This window comes from Spermophilus citellus, assembly GCF_964194105.1.
Source record: "Spermophilus citellus genome assembly, chromosome: 17".
Classification (NCBI taxonomy): domain Eukaryota; kingdom Metazoa; phylum Chordata; class Mammalia; order Rodentia; family Sciuridae; genus Spermophilus; species Spermophilus citellus.
The window spans coordinates 75,731,523-75,749,213 of record NC_138199.1 but is presented as its reverse complement, the minus strand read 5'-3'; the positions used below and the strand labels follow the sequence as shown (position 1 = coordinate 75,749,213).

The window sequence follows — 17,691 nt, the reverse complement described above, 5'->3', positions numbered from 1 at the left end:
TCTCAGATTTCCTGATGGAGCAGGAGCTGGTGAGGAGCAGTCCCACCCCGTGGGCTCCCTGTCCAGGCAGCCCCTCCCGGAGGCCAGGCCCCCCAGGCCCCGCCTGCTGCATCCTTCACTGGCCTCTGGACAGCATTCTGCTCAGGGCTGTGGGTTCACCCGACTGCCCCTGCTGGCTCCCTCCCAGCAGCTGGCCCTGTGAGCTGGCAGGGCCTGGCCAGAGCAGGGCGGCACCGCCCTGGCGCCTCCGAGGGTCCCCAGCTGCACTCCCCGGCCCTTCCCCCTCCTGGGCTGGCTCCCAGGATGCTGTGCACATCCAGTGTCACCCTCTCCTGCCCGAGATGGCCTCCAGTGTCACCCAAGCTCTCTGTGGAGAGAGCCCACGCAGCTGCCCCCTGGGCTGTCAGGCCTTTCTGTGCCTCCCTGGCATGCAGGTGCCAGATCCTCCCCAGAGTTCCTCCAGCTGTAAGCCACAGACAGAGAAGGCCAGACCCCTGGGCTCCTAGAACTGGGAGCCAGACCATACCTCCTGGGACACCCTGCCTGATCCATCCAACCCACCACCTACATGTGCTCAGAGAGGTGGCCCCCAAGCCAGAGAGGCCCACCAAGAGCAAGTCGTGGCCAGGTGGCCCGGCTTTCTTCTGATGGACCCGCAGACAAGGCCCACCTGGCTGAATCGCCACTTCTCCTTATGAACAAACGGGAGCCTCTCGTGCTGAGCCTCAGCTTTGCCTGGAAGAAGGCAGGGGCTGAGACAGGCGGGGTTACAGGTGACACCAAGTGGGGACTGACGGCTCACAGCTGAGAACAGTCAGGAGCCCTGCAGCCTCGGAACAGCCCGGGGCTACCACAGACACCACCACCAGGACCTACGTAAAGGCCTCTGTCATTGCTCATTCACCCAGACATTTGCTGAGCACCACTGTATGCCAGTCTCTGAATTAACTCTGGGGTACAGAGAAAAAATGACCAGCCTTGGCCTCTGGCCACCACCAGTCAAGGACAAAAACATCAGAAAGGGGCCTGGCTGCATGGGAGGACCCCAGCGCCAGCAACGATGGCCCACAAGGACCCTACTACATCCAGAGTGGTATTCCCGCCCAGAAAGGCCAGCCTCGCGGCTCAGGGGTTGGAGTGCCTCCTGAGGAGCACCCCTGGGCCAGAGAAGACAGGAGCCCAGATGAGCGGGCAGCCTTGGCCTTCCTTCCCTGGGGCTGGGTCTCTCTGGGTCCTACAAAGGCATCAGGGTGGAGGTGCACGGGTCTTTCACGCTGGGATGCAAAGGAGAGAGTTATTCTGTGACCTGGGGCCAAATGCTGCAGGTGGGAGGGACTGGCCCACCCTAGGAAGGAGATCCTGGAGACATCAGGGATACCCACGAAGACAGGGCGCCTCTGGGGGCCTGAGCCCTAGACCTTGGAGCACTCCTGCAGGAGAAGCCTGCCACCTTGGGAGGGAGCCTGAGCGGATGGCAGATGCCGTCTCTGCTGGCCCAGGGTTCGAGGAGCCGGCTCCCTCCCAGAGAAGCTGCCTGGTACTGGCATCTGCCCGCATCCTGTCCTTACAGATGTGGGGACACTCTTTCACTCATCTGAGCCTCCTCTTGGCTTCCCCAAGCCTGATTTTAGGGTGCAGGGCGACAGGGCTGGCCGCAGGGGCGGGTGCCAGACCTTGGCCTGAACCTCATTTCTCCCACCAGGTCCCGCTTCCCTTGAGCTCCTGGGATGGGGCCACCCTGTGCCCTGGTCTCTTCTTTCCCTCCACTCAGTGCTCCCCGGGGTCCCCTCTTAGGTGCCTGCTCTCAGTGCCAGGTCAGGACACTCAGCCCCTGGCCCTGCCACGAGCCCAGATGTCGCAAAGGCCCCAGGGCCTCCTTGCCCTGCCCTGGAGGGGCTTCCTTCTGCTGGTGAGAGCCCCTTGCCGTGGGCTGTCCAGGGCCAGGAGGGAGGTGCATTCTGAAGGGCTTCCAGGCACCCGTCAGTCAGCCACCAGAGCCAGGGTGACGCAGGAGACCTGCTGTGGCCTGAGACCCATGGGCGTGTGGACACGGCTCTCTCAGTGTGCAGTTCCTCTCCTGCCGCTCCCCAGGCCAGCACCCCAGGGTACCTCAGGGCTGAGGCTCAGGGAAGGCTTTCCTAGGGTTTCTGGCCCCACCAGGCTCCTCCTCCTCTTCTCTCACGAGGCTTTCTGCTGGGAATTGGGGGGTCCATGTTCCAGCCAACTCAAAGCCCTCCGGACACCTCCACCACCCAGGAGAGAGGCACAAAGACCCCAGTCTAATCCCATGGAGGGGGCAGAGGCCAGGAACCCCATCGATGACCAGTTGTGATTGCCAGCAGCCTTGGCTCCAAGGGTCCCCAGGGCAGAGCTTGTGCTGATTTCCCAAGTCTCAGTGGGCCCAACAGGTCCTTCCCCGTGACAGCTCCTCTTGTCTGCAAGGGGACCTCCGCCAAGGGACCTCTGCTCTGGCAGAGCCCCTCTTCTTCCTGTGGAGAAGGCCGTCTGTCTGGAAGTCCCGCACCCGGAGCTCCTGCGCCTGGGTCCGCATCTCACACTGTTGTCACCAGGGCACCGCGGCACTCTGTGGACAGAGGACAGCCCGGGGTGCAGAGGGGTGCTGCAGGGGGACCTGGGGACCTTACATTACTACTCTGCAGCACCCTGAGATGGCAGATGCCCCCAGGATTCACTCCTTCATTCACTCAAGGTCATGTGAGTGTGGCAGCGCAGAGGGACCTAGAGGGGTCCCCGTCTTTGTGCTTAAGGGCACCTCAGCATGTCAGCAGATAGAACATGCCGGAAGAGTGCACCTGCACCAGAGGGCTGGGGCTCGCCGGGTGGAGGAAGGTGGAGGAAGGTGGACGATGGGCCGCTCCTCCAGGAGCCGCAGCCTCGGGTCCCTGCCTTCTCCACTCCCAGGGCAGGGGTGGACGTTGGCAGGAGGGTGGTTGAGAATGGCAGGAGGGAAGAGGAGTCGGCCCCACACCGCCCCACGGTCGCTCAGCCACAAAGCCACTCTCCAGGCTGGAGCGGGCGGGGGCGGGCGATGCGGCCACCAACCCGATGCCACAAGTGCAGAGGCCAGCACCGGGCGCTGCCAGAGGAGGGGCGGCCCAGCTCCCCGGGCTGAAGAAGGCGCTCCTGGCCCACGGCTGGAGGCCACATGCAGAGGGCCCCTCCTCCTCAGTGACTGGGGCCCACCAGGGAGAGCCAGGCCGTCCACCAGAGCCGATGGCAGGGTTGTTGACAAGGGCCCAGGAGGTCCCTGGGGGAACAGGGTGACAGACTATGGGGCTGCTGAGGAAACTCTCCACAGGTTCATCCTGTGCCACATCAGCAGAGCTTGGCTCTGTCCCCATGTAGGGCCGGAGTCCTGCGGGGTCCTGCGGGGTCCTGCCCAGGGCCTTCTTTCTCTATCTGCCTCTCTCTCTGCTGAGCTCAGTGAGGCCCAGGCCAAGGGGGTGCACGCTCCTCGGAGTGTGGGAGATGCACTGCACGGCGCCCAGACCCCGCCCCAGCCAATAGGAGCTGACTCCTGGCCTCCAGTGGGTGGAGGCCGGAGGGGGAGGCTCCATAATTGCTGGGACGAGACCCAGTGATGAGGCGACCCTGAAGCAAAGCCATCCCACTCCCGGGGGCGGGGGACACTGCTGTAGTCTCCCTACGTTGGAGAATGGAAGCACAGATTGCTTTAAAAACAAGTGGGGGAACCCCTCAGAAAGCCGCGGGGAGGAGGCGCCTGAGCCGCTGTGATAAATGGTGGGCAGGCCTCCATCCGGCGCAGGGGCGGCGTGCAGTTAGGCCCGGGCTTCTCAGCACCCCTTACAGTTTACAGTCCCTGCGCCCATCCATCTGCCTGTCCCCGGCTTAGCTAAGGGCGGGGCAGGCAGGGGGGCTCTTCCTGAGCCCCGGCCCCTCACGGCTCACACCATGTGCATGCCCCTCACCCCTTTTCTCCTGACCTGTACCCCTTTAGAGCCTTTGAGGTGGGGTGTAGTGGTCTGGTCACCCCAACTTCATCAGCACCAGTCCCAGGCCCCCTCCCCACTGGCCTTCTCTGGGGAGGGCTTCCAGGATCCTCCTGGTAGCACATGGCTGTGCTGACCCATGCCCTCTGGTGGTCCAAAGCCAGCACTGCATGTCCCTACCCAGGCTGGATGCCCAAATCCAGGACACGGGTACCAAGAGCTGCTGTGGAAGACACAGGTGCATGGAGTGCACGGGGAGGGGCGCACTCCATGACAGGCCCCTGTACAACACCTGCCGTGGCCACACAGTGAGACTAGACCTATTCAAGGCCCGCGACGGCGGGGGCAGCAGCACCAGAAGCAGGGTGTGGGCCTTCCAGGCCTTCAGGAGGAGCCCGTGTGCCCTCAGAGCCCAAGTCTGCTGCCCTGCATTGCCCCACAGAAGTGGGGCTGTCACGCAGGCCGGGCTGGCAGTCTCCAGAGGCTTGTCCCCCTCCCCTACCAACTCTTCCTGCCACGAAGCCGTCCACCTCACGTGCAGCCCCCATGGATGAGCTCCTGGGTTGAACTTTGGCCCAGCTTGCCAAAGCCCAAGGCCCTGCCCACTCCAAGAACCTGGCCACTCAGCCCCACAGGGGCAGCAGTCCAGGTGACAGGAGACCAGGGTATAAGCTGATGGCACTGGGGCTGGGGGCACCTGGCTGCAGCCGCCCTGACCTGTGTGTGTGCCGTGTGCTCATCTGCTAGCGCAGGAAGGCATGGTGTACAGGGGACAATGTGTCCCTACCCTGCAGGCTCCCACCTCCTGCTGGGCTCCAGGGCCCTCTGCAGCTTAGGAGGTGCAGACTTCCCGTCACCTAAGGCCTCCAGCTGCCCTGAAGCCTAGTCAGAGGCCTCCTGTTGAGCTCAGGAGTGTGAGCGAGTGTCCCAACCTACCAGAAAGGGGACAGAGGAAGCCAGATAGCCGCCCGAGTCCATTGCCCCTTAGCTGCCCTGTGGCCTGAGGGGGGCCCTACCTCCTGGGCTCCATTTCCCTGACTGCATGTAAGGCCTCAGCCCCACTCACCGTCCACTCCAGGCGACAGCCCTGAGCAAACCAGGTGCTTCCTGGGGACCCTCTCTGGGTGTCTCTGGCCAGCTTTTCCCCTGCACTACCAGGCTGGCTGCCTCTGCTCCTAGGGCCACCCGGGAGACCATGGCCACTAGCACCTCCACTTGTTCCAACTGCAGCACAGGCCTCCTGGCACCCTCTGTCTGTGCCCACAGAGGCCCAGGGTGGCTGGAGCCAGACACCCCGACCCCAGTGCCATCAGCTGGTACCTGTCCCAGAAGCAAGTCAGAGATCCAAGTGCAAGCCATGTGTCTGGAGGGGGTCCCTCAAAATCGCAATGACCAGTAGGGAGTTGAGGCAGGAAGGGAACTGAGCCGACGAAGGGCAGGTCCTCAGCCTGCTGTCCCCATGGCTGGGTGCCTACATTGCCCACCACTGTGGACACTCCACTGCAGTGCTGCCCACCACCTGAGCAGAGCAAGGTGCAAGGCTGGCTGGCTATCTGTGGCCTGGGGTGTGAGTGTGACTGGCAGGTGAGGCCTCAAGCCTGGTGTCCAGGACCAGAGCTCACTCCTCTGCCCTTGCTTTTGTGGGTGCATCTGCACTGAGCCAGGTTGGAGGCCAGCCTCGTGGTGAGCTCGTGGCCTGTCCACCAGATGCAGGCAAGGCTTCTTTCATGCTGCCTCAGGATGTCTGGGCTTCTAACTGGGAACTGTGAGGGGAGGGCTGGCGCATGGGCAGCTTATTTTCTGAAACTCAGTCCCTTCAGAGCCCCTGTGCTGGCCAGCATTTGGACCTACATTAGGACCAACTGTATGGGACAGACTTTGCTGTCAGGCTTTCAGATGGGTTCCTAGAGGGCCCCCAGGGTCCTGAGTGGCAGTAGCAGGGCTAGAATAAGAAGGAACCTCTGCAGGAGCTCGCCATGAGAGGCATTTACAGATACCTGTGCCCAGAGGCCTGGTTCTGAAGTCTATCTGGCCGAGACAACAGAAGGGTCTCTACACCCCCAAAACATCCTTGAGAGCAACAGTGCTCACTGGGACTGAGTGGCCATTGAGGTTTCACCTCTGTGGTCAGGCCTGAGCAGATGAGCTCACAGCAGACGGCCAAGGAGGCCTGGCACTGGGATGGCAGGAGGGAGCTGGCCTGTGCATCTGGGCAAAGTCTCAGAGGTGGGTTTTCGGACGTGGAGATGCCGAAGTGTGGGAACTCGGCCCAGATCCTCGGTCTGGGCCCAGGCACGGGACAGCCTGCTGCAGACGGGGTGAGCAGGCCCCTCCACAGCCAGGTCCTCTCCCCGCAGCAGGCAGATGAGGCGGCACAGACGGACAGCCAGTCACTCCACCCCTCCGACCCCACAGAGAAGCAGCAGCCCAAGCGGCTACACGTCTCCAACATCCCCTTCCGGTTCAGGGACCCCGACCTGCGGCAAATGTTCGGGGTGAGTGTGCCAGGGCCCATCTATCCCTGCCAGCCTGCACTCAGCCCGGGTGCCAAAGCAGCTTCCCAGTGCGGGTAGAGAGGTTCCAAGAGTCCTTCCTGCGTAGGTCCAGCTGGCTGGACCTGTGGGGCAGGGCAGGAAGAGGGTCTTTTGTGACTACCCCTGTCCCCCACTGTCCCCAGTCCTCACCAGAAGTCCGCTTTCCACCCATACCACCTGTCTTCAGGAACTTGTGGAGTCCCCTGGTTTGGTCATACTCTGCCATCTAACTCCTGTCCCCTAGCACCTGGCACCTGCAGGCCAGCCCGGCCTCTGGCCTCACACAGAGCAGCAGCCCCAAGCAAGACCTCCTCTGGGTGCCTGGGGACAGGGTGCGCCCTCTCTCTGAGCCTGTCAGGCAAACAGGAGGTGTCTCCCAGCTGCCCAGAGATGGTCAAACCCCAGTCCCCAGCCCAAGGTGACCATGGAAGTCCACTCCCTGCCTCCTTGACTTGGACCCAGACTTGCTGAGGGCTAAAATGATTCAGAATTGGGGGTGTGAGCACCCTGCATCCTCCCGACCTTGGGGCCTAGGGCTCTTCTCCGAGCCTGTGCCTGGGTACGGCCACTGACAGTGCTGAGCTCTCCCCAGCCCAGGCCTCGGCGGCGTCTGCTTGCCAGGTCCCTTTAGTGCAGAGACAATGTCCTGCATTTTCCAGAACCTGAGAGATGGGGGGCTTGCTGCGCTGGCTCGCTGGGCCTCCAAGGCTCTCGTCCGGCCCCTGGGGCTGCTCAAGGGGAAGGGAACCCCGTCAGTTGCCAGCATGGGTGACAGGTTGAGCCCCCGAGGGCCTGGTGGGTGTTCAGGGACCTGGCTCACAGGCCCATGGCCTCACATACCAGTGAGACAGGCGCCCACAGGGACTTCAGCTGGTGATGGTGCTGGAAGGGGCAGCCAGAGTGTCCTGGCTGACTGCAGTGGGCTCTGGTCCCCGCTGCTGTGCTCCTGACATAGCCCGGCCCACCCAGCGCAGGCAGTGCAGGGTCCTGCAAGGCCCCAGTGTGAGGCCCTGGACCCCCTCCCTGGTCCCTCTGCCCTCCTCTCCCCTCATCTTCCCCCTTCCCCTCCTCAGCCTCCTCCTCCTCCCACCGCCCCTCCTCTCCTCCTCCCCATCTCAGGGAAGCCTGAGGGTCCCTTTCCCAACCCAGGGTCCTGATGCTGTCACCTCACCCCCATTCCTAGCCCCAGCTCATGCCACCCCCTCCCCATCCCACCTGTGGAGAGGGGCCCCAGTGACCGTCACCCTTTATTACAAGGGAGGGACTGCAGTGAGGCCTTGGGCGTCCCTCCCCACATGGCCATGTCCCAGAGGACCCTGGTGACACGGCACCCCCCATCCCCAGTCCAGCCTGCAGTGGGCCAGTATCCTGCACTGCCTCCCAAGAGGAAGACCCAGGCCTCCGGGAGAGGGTGTGGGCATCCCTGCCAGCCCTGCCGTGGAGGGGGGGTGCCCTGGGGCTCTGGTCTCGCAGCCTGGGGGCGTCTCTGGAGCGGAGTGGACGGGTCCTGTCCTAACCCTCTCTCCTGTGTCCCTGCCCTCCCCCCTGCTTCTATCTCTGCAGCAATTCGGGAAAATTCTAGACGTGGAGATCATTTTTAATGAGCGGGGCTCCAAGGTGGGTGCCACGCAGAGGCCGCCACCATTACCGCGCCAGCTGTAGGTCCTGCCAGGCTAACTGTGAAATGTGCGTTTCCTTCTGGAGAGCTTCGCGCCCGAGGACCCCGGGCGACACGGGTGCTTGTCTCCCCGCGCTCCCACCCGCCCCCAGCTGTCTGTGTTGTGGCTGCCGCTGCTTCTTCTCTCTGAGCTGCCAGGACCCTTGCCTGCACCCCAGCGCCCCACCCTGGGCCTGGGTCCCCCCACCCCCCACTCACCCCCAGGGCCGCAGACCTGCCCTTGGAGATGGCCTGGAGGCTGGGGGAAGGGGCTGCAGGGTGGGCCGGCTGGGAGGGTGCCCGGCAAAGACAAGCCCTGTCACCCCTCCAGAAGGCGAGACCCCCACCCCAGGCTCCTAGGGCAGGGGTGGGTGGGGCTGCTTCCCCGTGTGTCCTGAAGCCCAGCCCTGGACCCCGCCTGAGGAGGGGTTGAGGTGCAGGCCTGGCCCCTGGCCAGGTCAGCATCTCTTGTAGCTCTGGCCTCTCCCCTTGGAGGGGCAGGCGATCAGCTCCAGTTGGGCTCAGGCTGGGCAGCAGCTGCCCCCGCTCAGGGCCCACACGCCCCCGTGCATCCCACGGTGGCACCAGGACAGACCTCTTGGGCTGCCCGAGGCTCTCCGACTCTCCTGACTCAGCCCTCTCTCCCCCTCCCCCTCGCCCTCCCCCGTGCTCCCTCCCCACTCCTCTCTTCCCCCTTTTCTCATCCTGTCTTCTCTCCGTGTCTGTCCTCCTCTGCTCACAGGGTTTTGGGTTTGTAACTTTTGAAACTAGCTCAGATGCTGACCGAGCCCGGGAGAAGCTGAATGGGACGATCGTAGAGGGACGAAAAATTGAGGTGCTCAGATAAGTGTGCTGCGCCAGGGAGGTCGCTCTGGGGCCCCGCCAGCCCGCCGCTGGCCGCCCAGCAGAACCCCACCAGGGTCCTCTGCGGCAGGAGCAAGGGCCACACTGAGGCCAGAGCCCCATGGCTGGCCTCTGGCCGAGCCCACTGCCTGGGCTTCAGGCTCCCCAAGGTCCCTCCCCTCCCCCTCCTTCCACTTCCCAGGAGAGCCCTGTCCCCAGCCAGACTCCAGGAAGCCCCAGAAACTTTGTTTGAGGCTTAGCAACTTGAAGCAGAGTGGCTGCCTGTCAGGAGCTGACTCCAGGCCCTTCTCAGCAGGGAGCAGAGCTGCCCCTGCCCACCCCCACACAGGCCCTGTACTGTGCCCCTGGGTCCCTCGGCCTTCACTCCCAGCTCTTGCTAGATACAGGCAGAGGCAGCAGCAAGTGACCCGAAGGGCAGCCAGGGCCTCCCAACCCCACCCCTTGCTGCCCACTTCCCCTGCCTCAGTGGCTCTGGTGGTCCCCAGCTGGGTTCCAGACAGGCAGGGCCTCCAGGAGAGGCTGGAGGCCTGAGGCAGCTAAGGAGGAGCCCGCGGGCAAGAGGAGGGAGGTTTCAGAAGCCAAAGGTGTTCCGTGGGCTCTGAACCAGCAGTGCCCATGGGCTCCAGGGGACACACCCAGGCCCTGTGGGCTCACACCAAGGATGTGGGAGCAGGCCGTGTGGCCCGAATCCTTCCATGGGCACCGCCTGCCCTGTCCCCTACTCCCTTCCACGCTGGCTCCTGTTCACTGTGTCCCCCTGGGCAGTCTGACAGGCCCCTGGGTGTCCTCCTGTCCAGAGCTCCCACCTGCCTTGCCCGCCCCGTGCACACAGACCCCAGCGGAAAACTCTGGGTGCCCAGACCAGTTGAGGACCCTGACCTGCGGGGGAGGGGTGATCCTTCTGGGGGCAGGGAGTGGCCACTGTACCTAGGAGGGCCTCAGCAGCTACCAGGGAGAAAAGGTCTTGGAGGCCACGGGCGGCTGCTCCGGGGGCACTTGGGGAGCTGGCGGCGAGCTTCTCCTACAGTCCTGGGCTGCCAGAGAGGCCGGGCTCCTTACTGGAACAGCCCACGAAGAGCAGGAGGTGCAGGTCTGGACCAGGGGCCTTGGGCCAGGCCAGGTGGCAGCCTGGGCGCCCTGGGGCCTCCCTCCAGCTCCCAGCCCCCTCCCCGGAAACCATGGGGAGGCAGGAGCAGCCTGGGCAGGACTGGGGTGGACAGAGGGCCTGCGCGGAGGCCAACGCTCCCTTCCCTCCTCTCTCCCTCTCTGGCAGGTCAATAATGCCACAGCCCGAGTCATGACTAACAAGAAGACCGGGAATCCCTACACCAATGGTAAGGGGCACAGGGCCCCCGCAGGCTGCAGGGGCCAGGCAGAGGCCCTAGGACTCTTGGCCCTAGGGAGCCAAGACTGCTGCAGGCCAGCCCTCCTAGGTGCTGTCCTCCACTGCTGGTGACCCAGCTCTCCTGCTTCTGTCCAGCTAGAAGGGGTAATCAACTGAGGCAAGAGTTCTGGGGTGACCACCTCCACCCATGCATCAGAACAGAGCCCCTGGTACCCCAGAGGCCATGTGCATAGTCTTTGGGCACCGTGGAATCGCCATGGCCTCCTGGGTGCCGGCATAGGTTCACCCAGGGGCTCATGTTGGAAGGGTTCTTGGTCGGACCTGCTGCCCTGACACAGTATGCACACGCTCAGGAAGAACTCGAGGCATGCTGGGTGATCCTGGACAAGCTTCTAGACCTCTCTGAGCTGCACTCTCCTCATCTGCAAAGCAGGAATAGTGATATCCATTGCCCAGGGCTGTTAAAGGGCAAATAATGCTCTAAGTGCAGCCTAGGGTCCAGAGGCAGAAATGCTCAGGATCAAGTGCGACGCTATGGAAGGAGTGTGCCACTTGGGCTTTAGAAGTGCTGACGATGCTGTGAGCACCAGGTTGACCCCGTGGTCCCTGAGTTAACTGCCTGGTCACATGTGTGCACCTGACTGCAGCAGGGTGCAGGGTTTCCTTTAAGCACCTTTCCTTTGAACATCAGCCGATGTTAAGAGCTGGCCATGGAAACCCTTGGAGGGATGGCTGGTGGCCTCTGCATGCCTTAGTTCCACAAGGCCAGGGGGCTGCTTCGAACACTGCAGCCACATGCCAAGGCCTTTTCTAGATCCTGCTGCCCATAGTCAGGACAGGTCTCTCTGCAAGCCACCTACCCCTGCATAGGGACAGGGTGCACCACATCACACCAGCCACTCCTGTCCCCATGTGATCTGCCCCACATGGAGTCAGGTGACCAACCAGCACAGAAGCCTGCCCTGGGGCTTGGGCCAATCTGATGCATGTGTCAGGTCCTAAAGGAGGAGAGGGGCTCTGGCCAGACCCAATTAGAGTTGAATATTGTGTCCTAACTCCCAGCTTTTTTGAAGACTCAAATTTCAAGTTCTTTCTAAAAACTGGCAGTACCCCAGCTTTGCAAGTGTCCCCAGTACATTATGGCTGAGACTTCTGTGATCTGGTGCTAGGCAGGAGAAGTAAAAGTGGTGACACTTTATCGGATAGACAGGAAGTAGGATTTACTCGTGGGCATGATGAGTGGGCAGCATAGTAGAAGCCCTCATGAGTGCAAGGACCCACATTTGTTTAGGGGCCCATGACTAGGGGTGCATCTGACCCCACAGCCACCTGGGACAAGTTGCTTCTCAGTCATTACATTTCCAAATTCATCCACTTTAAACCTGGTAAAGCCCCACTTCATTGCAATGTGGAGATCAAAGACCTTGAGAGGATTTGAACTTGGCCCTGCATAGGGTGTCAATCACATGCTCCTTGTTCTGCAGTTGGTGCAGGTGGACATGGCAATGGGCCAATGTCAGTGCTAGACACTTGCCTCAGGGCTTCCCAAAAGCACCCCAAATAACTGACTGAAGCTCAAACTGGGAGCACAGGGCAGAGTCAAGGGCATGCAGTGCTAATTCTGCCTCCAAGGTCCCTTAGGCCAGCCATCCAAGCAGCAGCTGCATATATTACCAAGGAGGCTGCTGTTTGCAGCCATTGCAAACACTGGGCCCCCACAAGGAAAGGAGCCCCATTAACTTAATGGGCTGCAGAGAACATAGACATGTCCACAGGGTCAGGCTGATCAGCAGGGTGCCGTGACACTACTGGAACACTGCCCACCCTTCACTCAAGAGCCTGCCACTGCTCTCTGGGCAGCACCCGAATGCTGACAGTGAGGAATGTCGATTGGAATTCATCCCCAGCCAGCTGTGCGGTTCCTCAGGGTCTGTCACCAGTGCTGGCCAGATGTTGGGAAATGGAGAGTGGCAGAACCTTTGTGTACCTGGCTGCAAGAGCAGTCTCACTGAAATGCCTTCACAGAGCTGGGCAAGAATCACAGGGCTGCAGGGGGGTGCCTAGACCCCGGCAGGCTGGCCCAGAGCAGTCTGAGCATGCTCATCACTCTGAGCACGCTGAACTTCAGGAGAGGGCAGAAGTTCCCTCCGCAGACGACAAGCACACCAGCTTGACCAGGTGTTCCTATTTACAATAGAAACAGGGGCCACCCCGAGGGTCTCAGGATGCCCCTGTGAGCTGTGGGGCTCCAGACTAAAGTGGGGCCAGCAGGGAGAGGTGGAGGTACTGGACAGCCAGAACTGACAGGGGCACCCAGGAAGCCAGAGTCAAGGTCCCAGGGCCTCAGAGTCTCCCTCATCTAGGGTGGCGCCTGGGGAAGGTGCACCTGGGATAGCCTCAGGGCTCACTCCATCATGGGGGTTTCACTAAGAACAGCCCCTCTCCCTTTCTAAACTTTGGTTTTTGGAAGACTCCAGAGTCCCAGCCCTGGCATCCAGTCTAGGTGGAGAGATGGTGGACTGGGCGTGGCAGGCAGCTCAGTCTCCTGGAGGGGCTGGAGAGGGGTCCCCAGATGGCTCTCATCTACCTGCCCTGCTGTTAGAATCTGGGTGAGGGGCTGTCACATGCAGTCCATGTGGAGAAGAGCCACCCTCTCCAGGATGTATCTCACCAGCTGGCTGGTAGGTTTAGGTCCCTCCTGTCCCTCCTCACAGCACTGAGGTTGGGCCTGGCCCTATCCAGTGCCTGGCTGGTGCTACTCAGAGCCAACTGATCTCCACTCCCAGAGGCTCCAGGTGGAGTCAGGCCTTTGTGCCTTGGTCCTCTGTGAGAGGACAGGCCCACCTGGGAAGGGGAGGACTGGCATGCAGATTCCAGCTGGGGATCCTGGGAGAGGCCTCACACCTCCTTCATGGCCAGTCTTCCTGCACCTCCCTAAACCTCCATATCTTCTACAAAGTGGGAAGGGCGCGCCATCCACCTCGTTGGTGGTAAGGAATGGCAGGAATTGCAGACGTTATCACCCCTGGTCCGAAGCCAGTGGCCCTTCCTCTCCCTCCTTCAGGGGTCCTGCTGTGGACAGGAGGATAAGGGGCAGAGCCCAAGACTTGGCACTGGGAAAGGGAGCTCCGGAGCAGAAGGGAGATTTGGGGACAGGAGGTGGGGAAAGAGCCCCAAGACAGAATCCCTCCTTGCAGCCACTCTCCCTTGAACCGGAAACTGCTGGGGCTGGTGTCCTGGGCGCGGATGTGCAATGTGGGAAAAACGTCCGGAGGGAAGTGGCCCCGCTGTTCCAACGGTGCAGAGTCGGCAGAGCTGCACTGGGGGGTGTGGGGGCTCCTCCGCCCACCCTCGGGCAGAGCGAGGGACCCGGCCAGCCCTGGGACGTCCCCGCGACTCTGTCCTAAGGTGAGGCGGGACGGGCATGGGAAGACACTGACTGGGCCCTGTCTCTGTTCTAGGCTGGAAGCTCAACCCCGTGGTAGGTGCAGTCTACGGACCCGAATTCTATGCAGGTAAAGAAGGGGAAGGGGCGGGGCCGGGAGGCCTGGCTCGGGTGGGCGGAGCCGGGCGCGGGTGGGCGGAGCCGGGCGCAGGTGCGCCTTCCCGCGGCCACTCTTCTCTCGCGCCCCTTTCCTGCAGTGACCGGCTTTCCCTACCCCACCACGGGCACAGCCGTTGCCTACCGGGGCGCGCACCTACGGGGCCGGGGCAGGGCCGTGTATAACACGTTTCGGGCCGCGCCGCCTCCGCCCCCGATCCCGACTTACGGAGCGTGAGTACCCGGAGCGGGAGGCCGGGGGACGGCGGGGGAGGCCCGGGGGCGGCGGGGCGCGCGGGGGCGGCCTGTGCAGCGGGTGGGGGTCTCCGCAGCCTTTACAGAACTGGGGATGCGGGGTGGCGGGAGCCCCAGAGGGTAGCGCCGCCACCGCCCGCATCCCCACTACCCCACCCCCCCCCCACGGGGATACCGCCAAGGGTCACTGGCATTTAGGGGACGCTTAGCGCCGGAACCTGGTCCGGATGCTTTCAAGGGGGGAGTTGTGAGCCCTTGGGTCCAGCGAGGCACTTCTTCGAGCCCTCTCTAGTCCTTCCCCGTGGTCCAGTGTCCTCCCCGCTGAAGGACTGCCTGGGGGAGGGGGGGAGGGCAAGCCTGACTGGGCCGATGGGCCCCTGGGTTTTTGGGAGAAAGGAGCTGACCAGCAAGGGTGTTACTCTATTGTTATACCAAACAGGGCACTGGAGCAAACGCTTGTTAAAATGCCAGTCCCGTGGGCGGGGCTGGCACCGTGCCCCCTCCCTCCTCAGCAGACACCGGAGCCGGCCTACCCCACCTCTCCAGCGTTCCCACCACTCTCTTGTCCGTTTGCTTCCAGGGTCGTGTATCAGGATGGATTTTATGGTGCTGAGATTTATGTAAGTGCAGCCCTGGAAGGGGAGGGTGGTGTAGGCTGTTCTGTCTGTCTCTGTGAGCAGTGTGTCCCCTCTAGTGGCCCCACTCCTCCTGGCCCCCTCGCATCCTTGAGAGGGCGAGGGCACTGATCTGCACAACCTGGCACCCCTGGGGAGTCCAGCCAGACCCAGTCTGGGTTGTCAGTATGCATCGAGGGAGTGGTATTGGGTCTCCCAGCAGCCCTATAAGCTAAAGGCAATTTGTCTGTTTGGCAAGGACTGTGATGGGGCAGTAGCAGCTCTTCCACTTCTAAGCACACTGTGGTCAGTGAGTGAGCCCCCAGGAACACCCCTGTCCAGTGTGGAGGCCCCAAAGAGGCCAGGAAGCAGGGCCACAAGTTGCCTTTCTTCTTGAGCCTATATCCCCTGGGGTCCTATGGCTTCTTTCTCCCTTCTTGGGGCTGCACGTACTGCTTCCTCTGGCTTGGAGCCCTCTCATCTGGCCCTGCCCCTGCCCTGAGCAGTCGTCCATTATTGCGTTACCTGCTCATCTGAGCCCAAGACATCTCTGAATTAATGCCTTCTTGAACCCTTTGCCCTTGTCCATTCCTAGTGTCCAGGTTAGCATCCAGAGCTCCCCAGGGTTCTCTTGTCTGCACCCAAGTCAGGAGGTGGCCTGTTGGCAGATCTATGGACACCTGAGGTGTGCCATAAGCCAGCACACGGCCAGAGGCAGGTACCCACTAGTGTACTGAATGCACTACCAGGTGCGAGAATGGATGAATGAATGGCATGAACAGATAGCCCTGCTTCATCTGGAACCATCCACTTGACAGTCCTCAGATCTCCATTAGACCAGAAGCCAGGTGCCCAGGCCAGGCACCACCTGTGCAACCCCGGGCCAAGGTGGAACTTGAAAGGCTGGGGACTGAGGAGGTCCATAGCCCCGCCCTAGGGCCCAGCCCCACAGGGTGTGTGTCTGCCCCAGGAAAGGCCCTGGCTGGGCCTTTCCCTGGGTGAGCCTCACTAAGTGCCTCTGCCATCTCTTCCTCCTTCCTCCCCGCAGGGAGGCTACGCAGCCTACAGATATGCTCAGCCAGCAGCAGCAGCAGCAGCCTACAGTGACAGGTGAGGCATGGGCAGACGACAGTACAGGGTCCTGGAAGGCTGGGCCCAGACACACAGGAAGCCTTGGTGCCACTCAGGGGCTGGGGTACTTGTGCCTCATGGGTGCAGGAGAGCAGGAGAGCAGGTCCCAGTGTGGCTCAGAGACCCTGGAGCCAGTGAGCCCTTGACTTTAGTCGCTTCCTATTTGTACACTGGGGAAATGGTGGAAACCCCAGTTCTTAGGCAGCAGTTAACACCTCAGGTAGCAGATTCCCATCCCTGAGGTCTGACACCTCCTGCAGCTCTCCAGGCCCCAGTGAAGATAATGTGGAGCCTCAGATTGGCCCCTGGAGACAGCTCTGGTCTTCATTAGCACTTCCAGGGCTGAAACGCTCTAGCTCAGAGAAGGGAAGGTGCCCAGCCCCCTCCCCCGCGGAATGGGATGAGATCAGGTAGGCAGTGTGCACCCTCTGGGAGCAGCCAGCCCCCCACCCCTCAGTGAGCAGGCCCAGGGAGAAGGCTCTAGATGCCAGGCTTTGTTTCAGGGGGCAGGGCCTCGAGTACTTCCCCCGTGGAGTGGCTGTGCCCAGGGCCTCTTCCCTTGGTCACTTGGCCTGGTGGACACAGAGTTCCTGTTGGGGCCAGGCAGGAGCACTTCATCAAGGGCTGCTGTGGCTCTGGTCCACACACCCACTCTGACCTGGGGCGGCCTGGCCCTTCTGGCATCATGGCATGCAGGGCCCCGTGGCCCAGCCTGTCCTGAAAGAAGCTAAGAAGTCACTACAGATAAATGGGGTGAAGGAAGATCATCTGGGGACACACTGCCACTTCCTTGGTGGCCGTGACTCTGGTTGCCCCAGGTCCCTCTCTCCTCTGGAACCCTTTCCCAGCACTTGGTTCCTGTTCTTTGGGGGAGTGAAGTCTATTTTCCTTCCAGACAAGCTCAGTGAGGACTCTCTTCCCCACTCCAGGTAGCCTGTTGTCAGGTCAGCGTACCCTGGGCGTACTGAAAGGGTGTCCTGTTGGGTTCCAGAACCTTCCTTCCAAACAGGGAGGAAGGATGAACCGTGAGGGCCTTGTGGGAGAGGTGGGGCCTGTGGCTGGGACCCACAGAAGGAGGTTCATTCAGTAACTGGTTTGGAGGCTACGGGAGGCCTGCTGCCCCTCACCTGCCCCCCCCTGCGGTGCCTTCCCCTAGTTACGGCAGAGTCTACGCGGCTGCTGACCCCTACCATCACACCATCGGCCCTGCGGCGACCTACAGCATCGGAACCATGGTAAGAAGTCTGGGTCCACCTGGCCCCTGGCACCAGTCATGGCAAGGAGGCCACATGGGTGTGGCCAGGCGGGTGGGGAAGGGCCCTGCAGAGAGGCCAAGACCTCCAGCCAGTAACTCATCCTGTGACCTTGGAAGGACTGCAGCCTGGACTCGAGTTGGGGTGGGCGAGGGCTTGCCCCTTGGCACCCTCTCCCTGTTGAGGGAGGCAGGTCTGACCAGATGGGAAGCACCCCACTGGACCTGTTTTCCTGAGCCCATAACCAGAGTCCTGTCAAGGCCCCTCGTTTCCCACCACCAGGAAAGCCAGAGACCTGTCCACAGCCCCTGCCCTTCCCAGAGGTTCCAGAGCTGGGGCTGCTTGCTGCTGGGGGGCAGACTGGCTTCCCCTGGGGGGTGTTTGAGCCCAGCCCCTCCTCCAGCTCATAGGGGAGGGACCAGACCACCCACTGTCCCTCACCAGGCCCCTCCTCCTGGACTTTCCAGGGCTACAGGGCTTCTGAAGAAATGGCATCCGCTTCCCAGTGGCCTCATCCCTGAGGGGT

The 17,691-nt window shown here is 62.1% G+C and overlaps 1 protein-coding gene across 2 annotated transcripts in view; it reads left to right on the top strand.

The window, feature by feature from the left end:
* Positions 1 to 17,691, top strand: part of RBFOX3 (RNA binding fox-1 homolog 3) — a 301,360-nt gene that overhangs the window by 282,133 nt on the left and 1,536 nt on the right. The window contains exons 6-14 of one of the 2 annotated variants that reach the window (XM_081270073.1): positions 6,329 to 6,466; positions 8,069 to 8,122; positions 8,905 to 8,997; positions 10,300 to 10,360; positions 13,833 to 13,886; positions 14,014 to 14,146; positions 14,748 to 14,787; positions 15,830 to 15,891; positions 17,069 to 17,147. In XM_081270073.1, the coding sequence (XP_081126199.1) occupies positions 6,329 to 6,466; positions 8,069 to 8,122; positions 8,905 to 8,997; positions 10,300 to 10,360; positions 13,833 to 13,886; positions 14,014 to 14,146; positions 14,748 to 14,787; positions 15,830 to 15,891; positions 17,069 to 17,147 (714 nt within the window). Of the gene's footprint in view, positions 1 to 6,328; positions 6,467 to 8,068; positions 8,123 to 8,904; positions 8,998 to 10,299; positions 10,361 to 13,832; positions 13,887 to 14,013; positions 14,147 to 14,606; positions 14,788 to 15,829; positions 15,892 to 17,068; positions 17,148 to 17,691 lie in introns of both variants that reach the window. The other variant, XM_081270072.1, reaches the window with a different exon arrangement.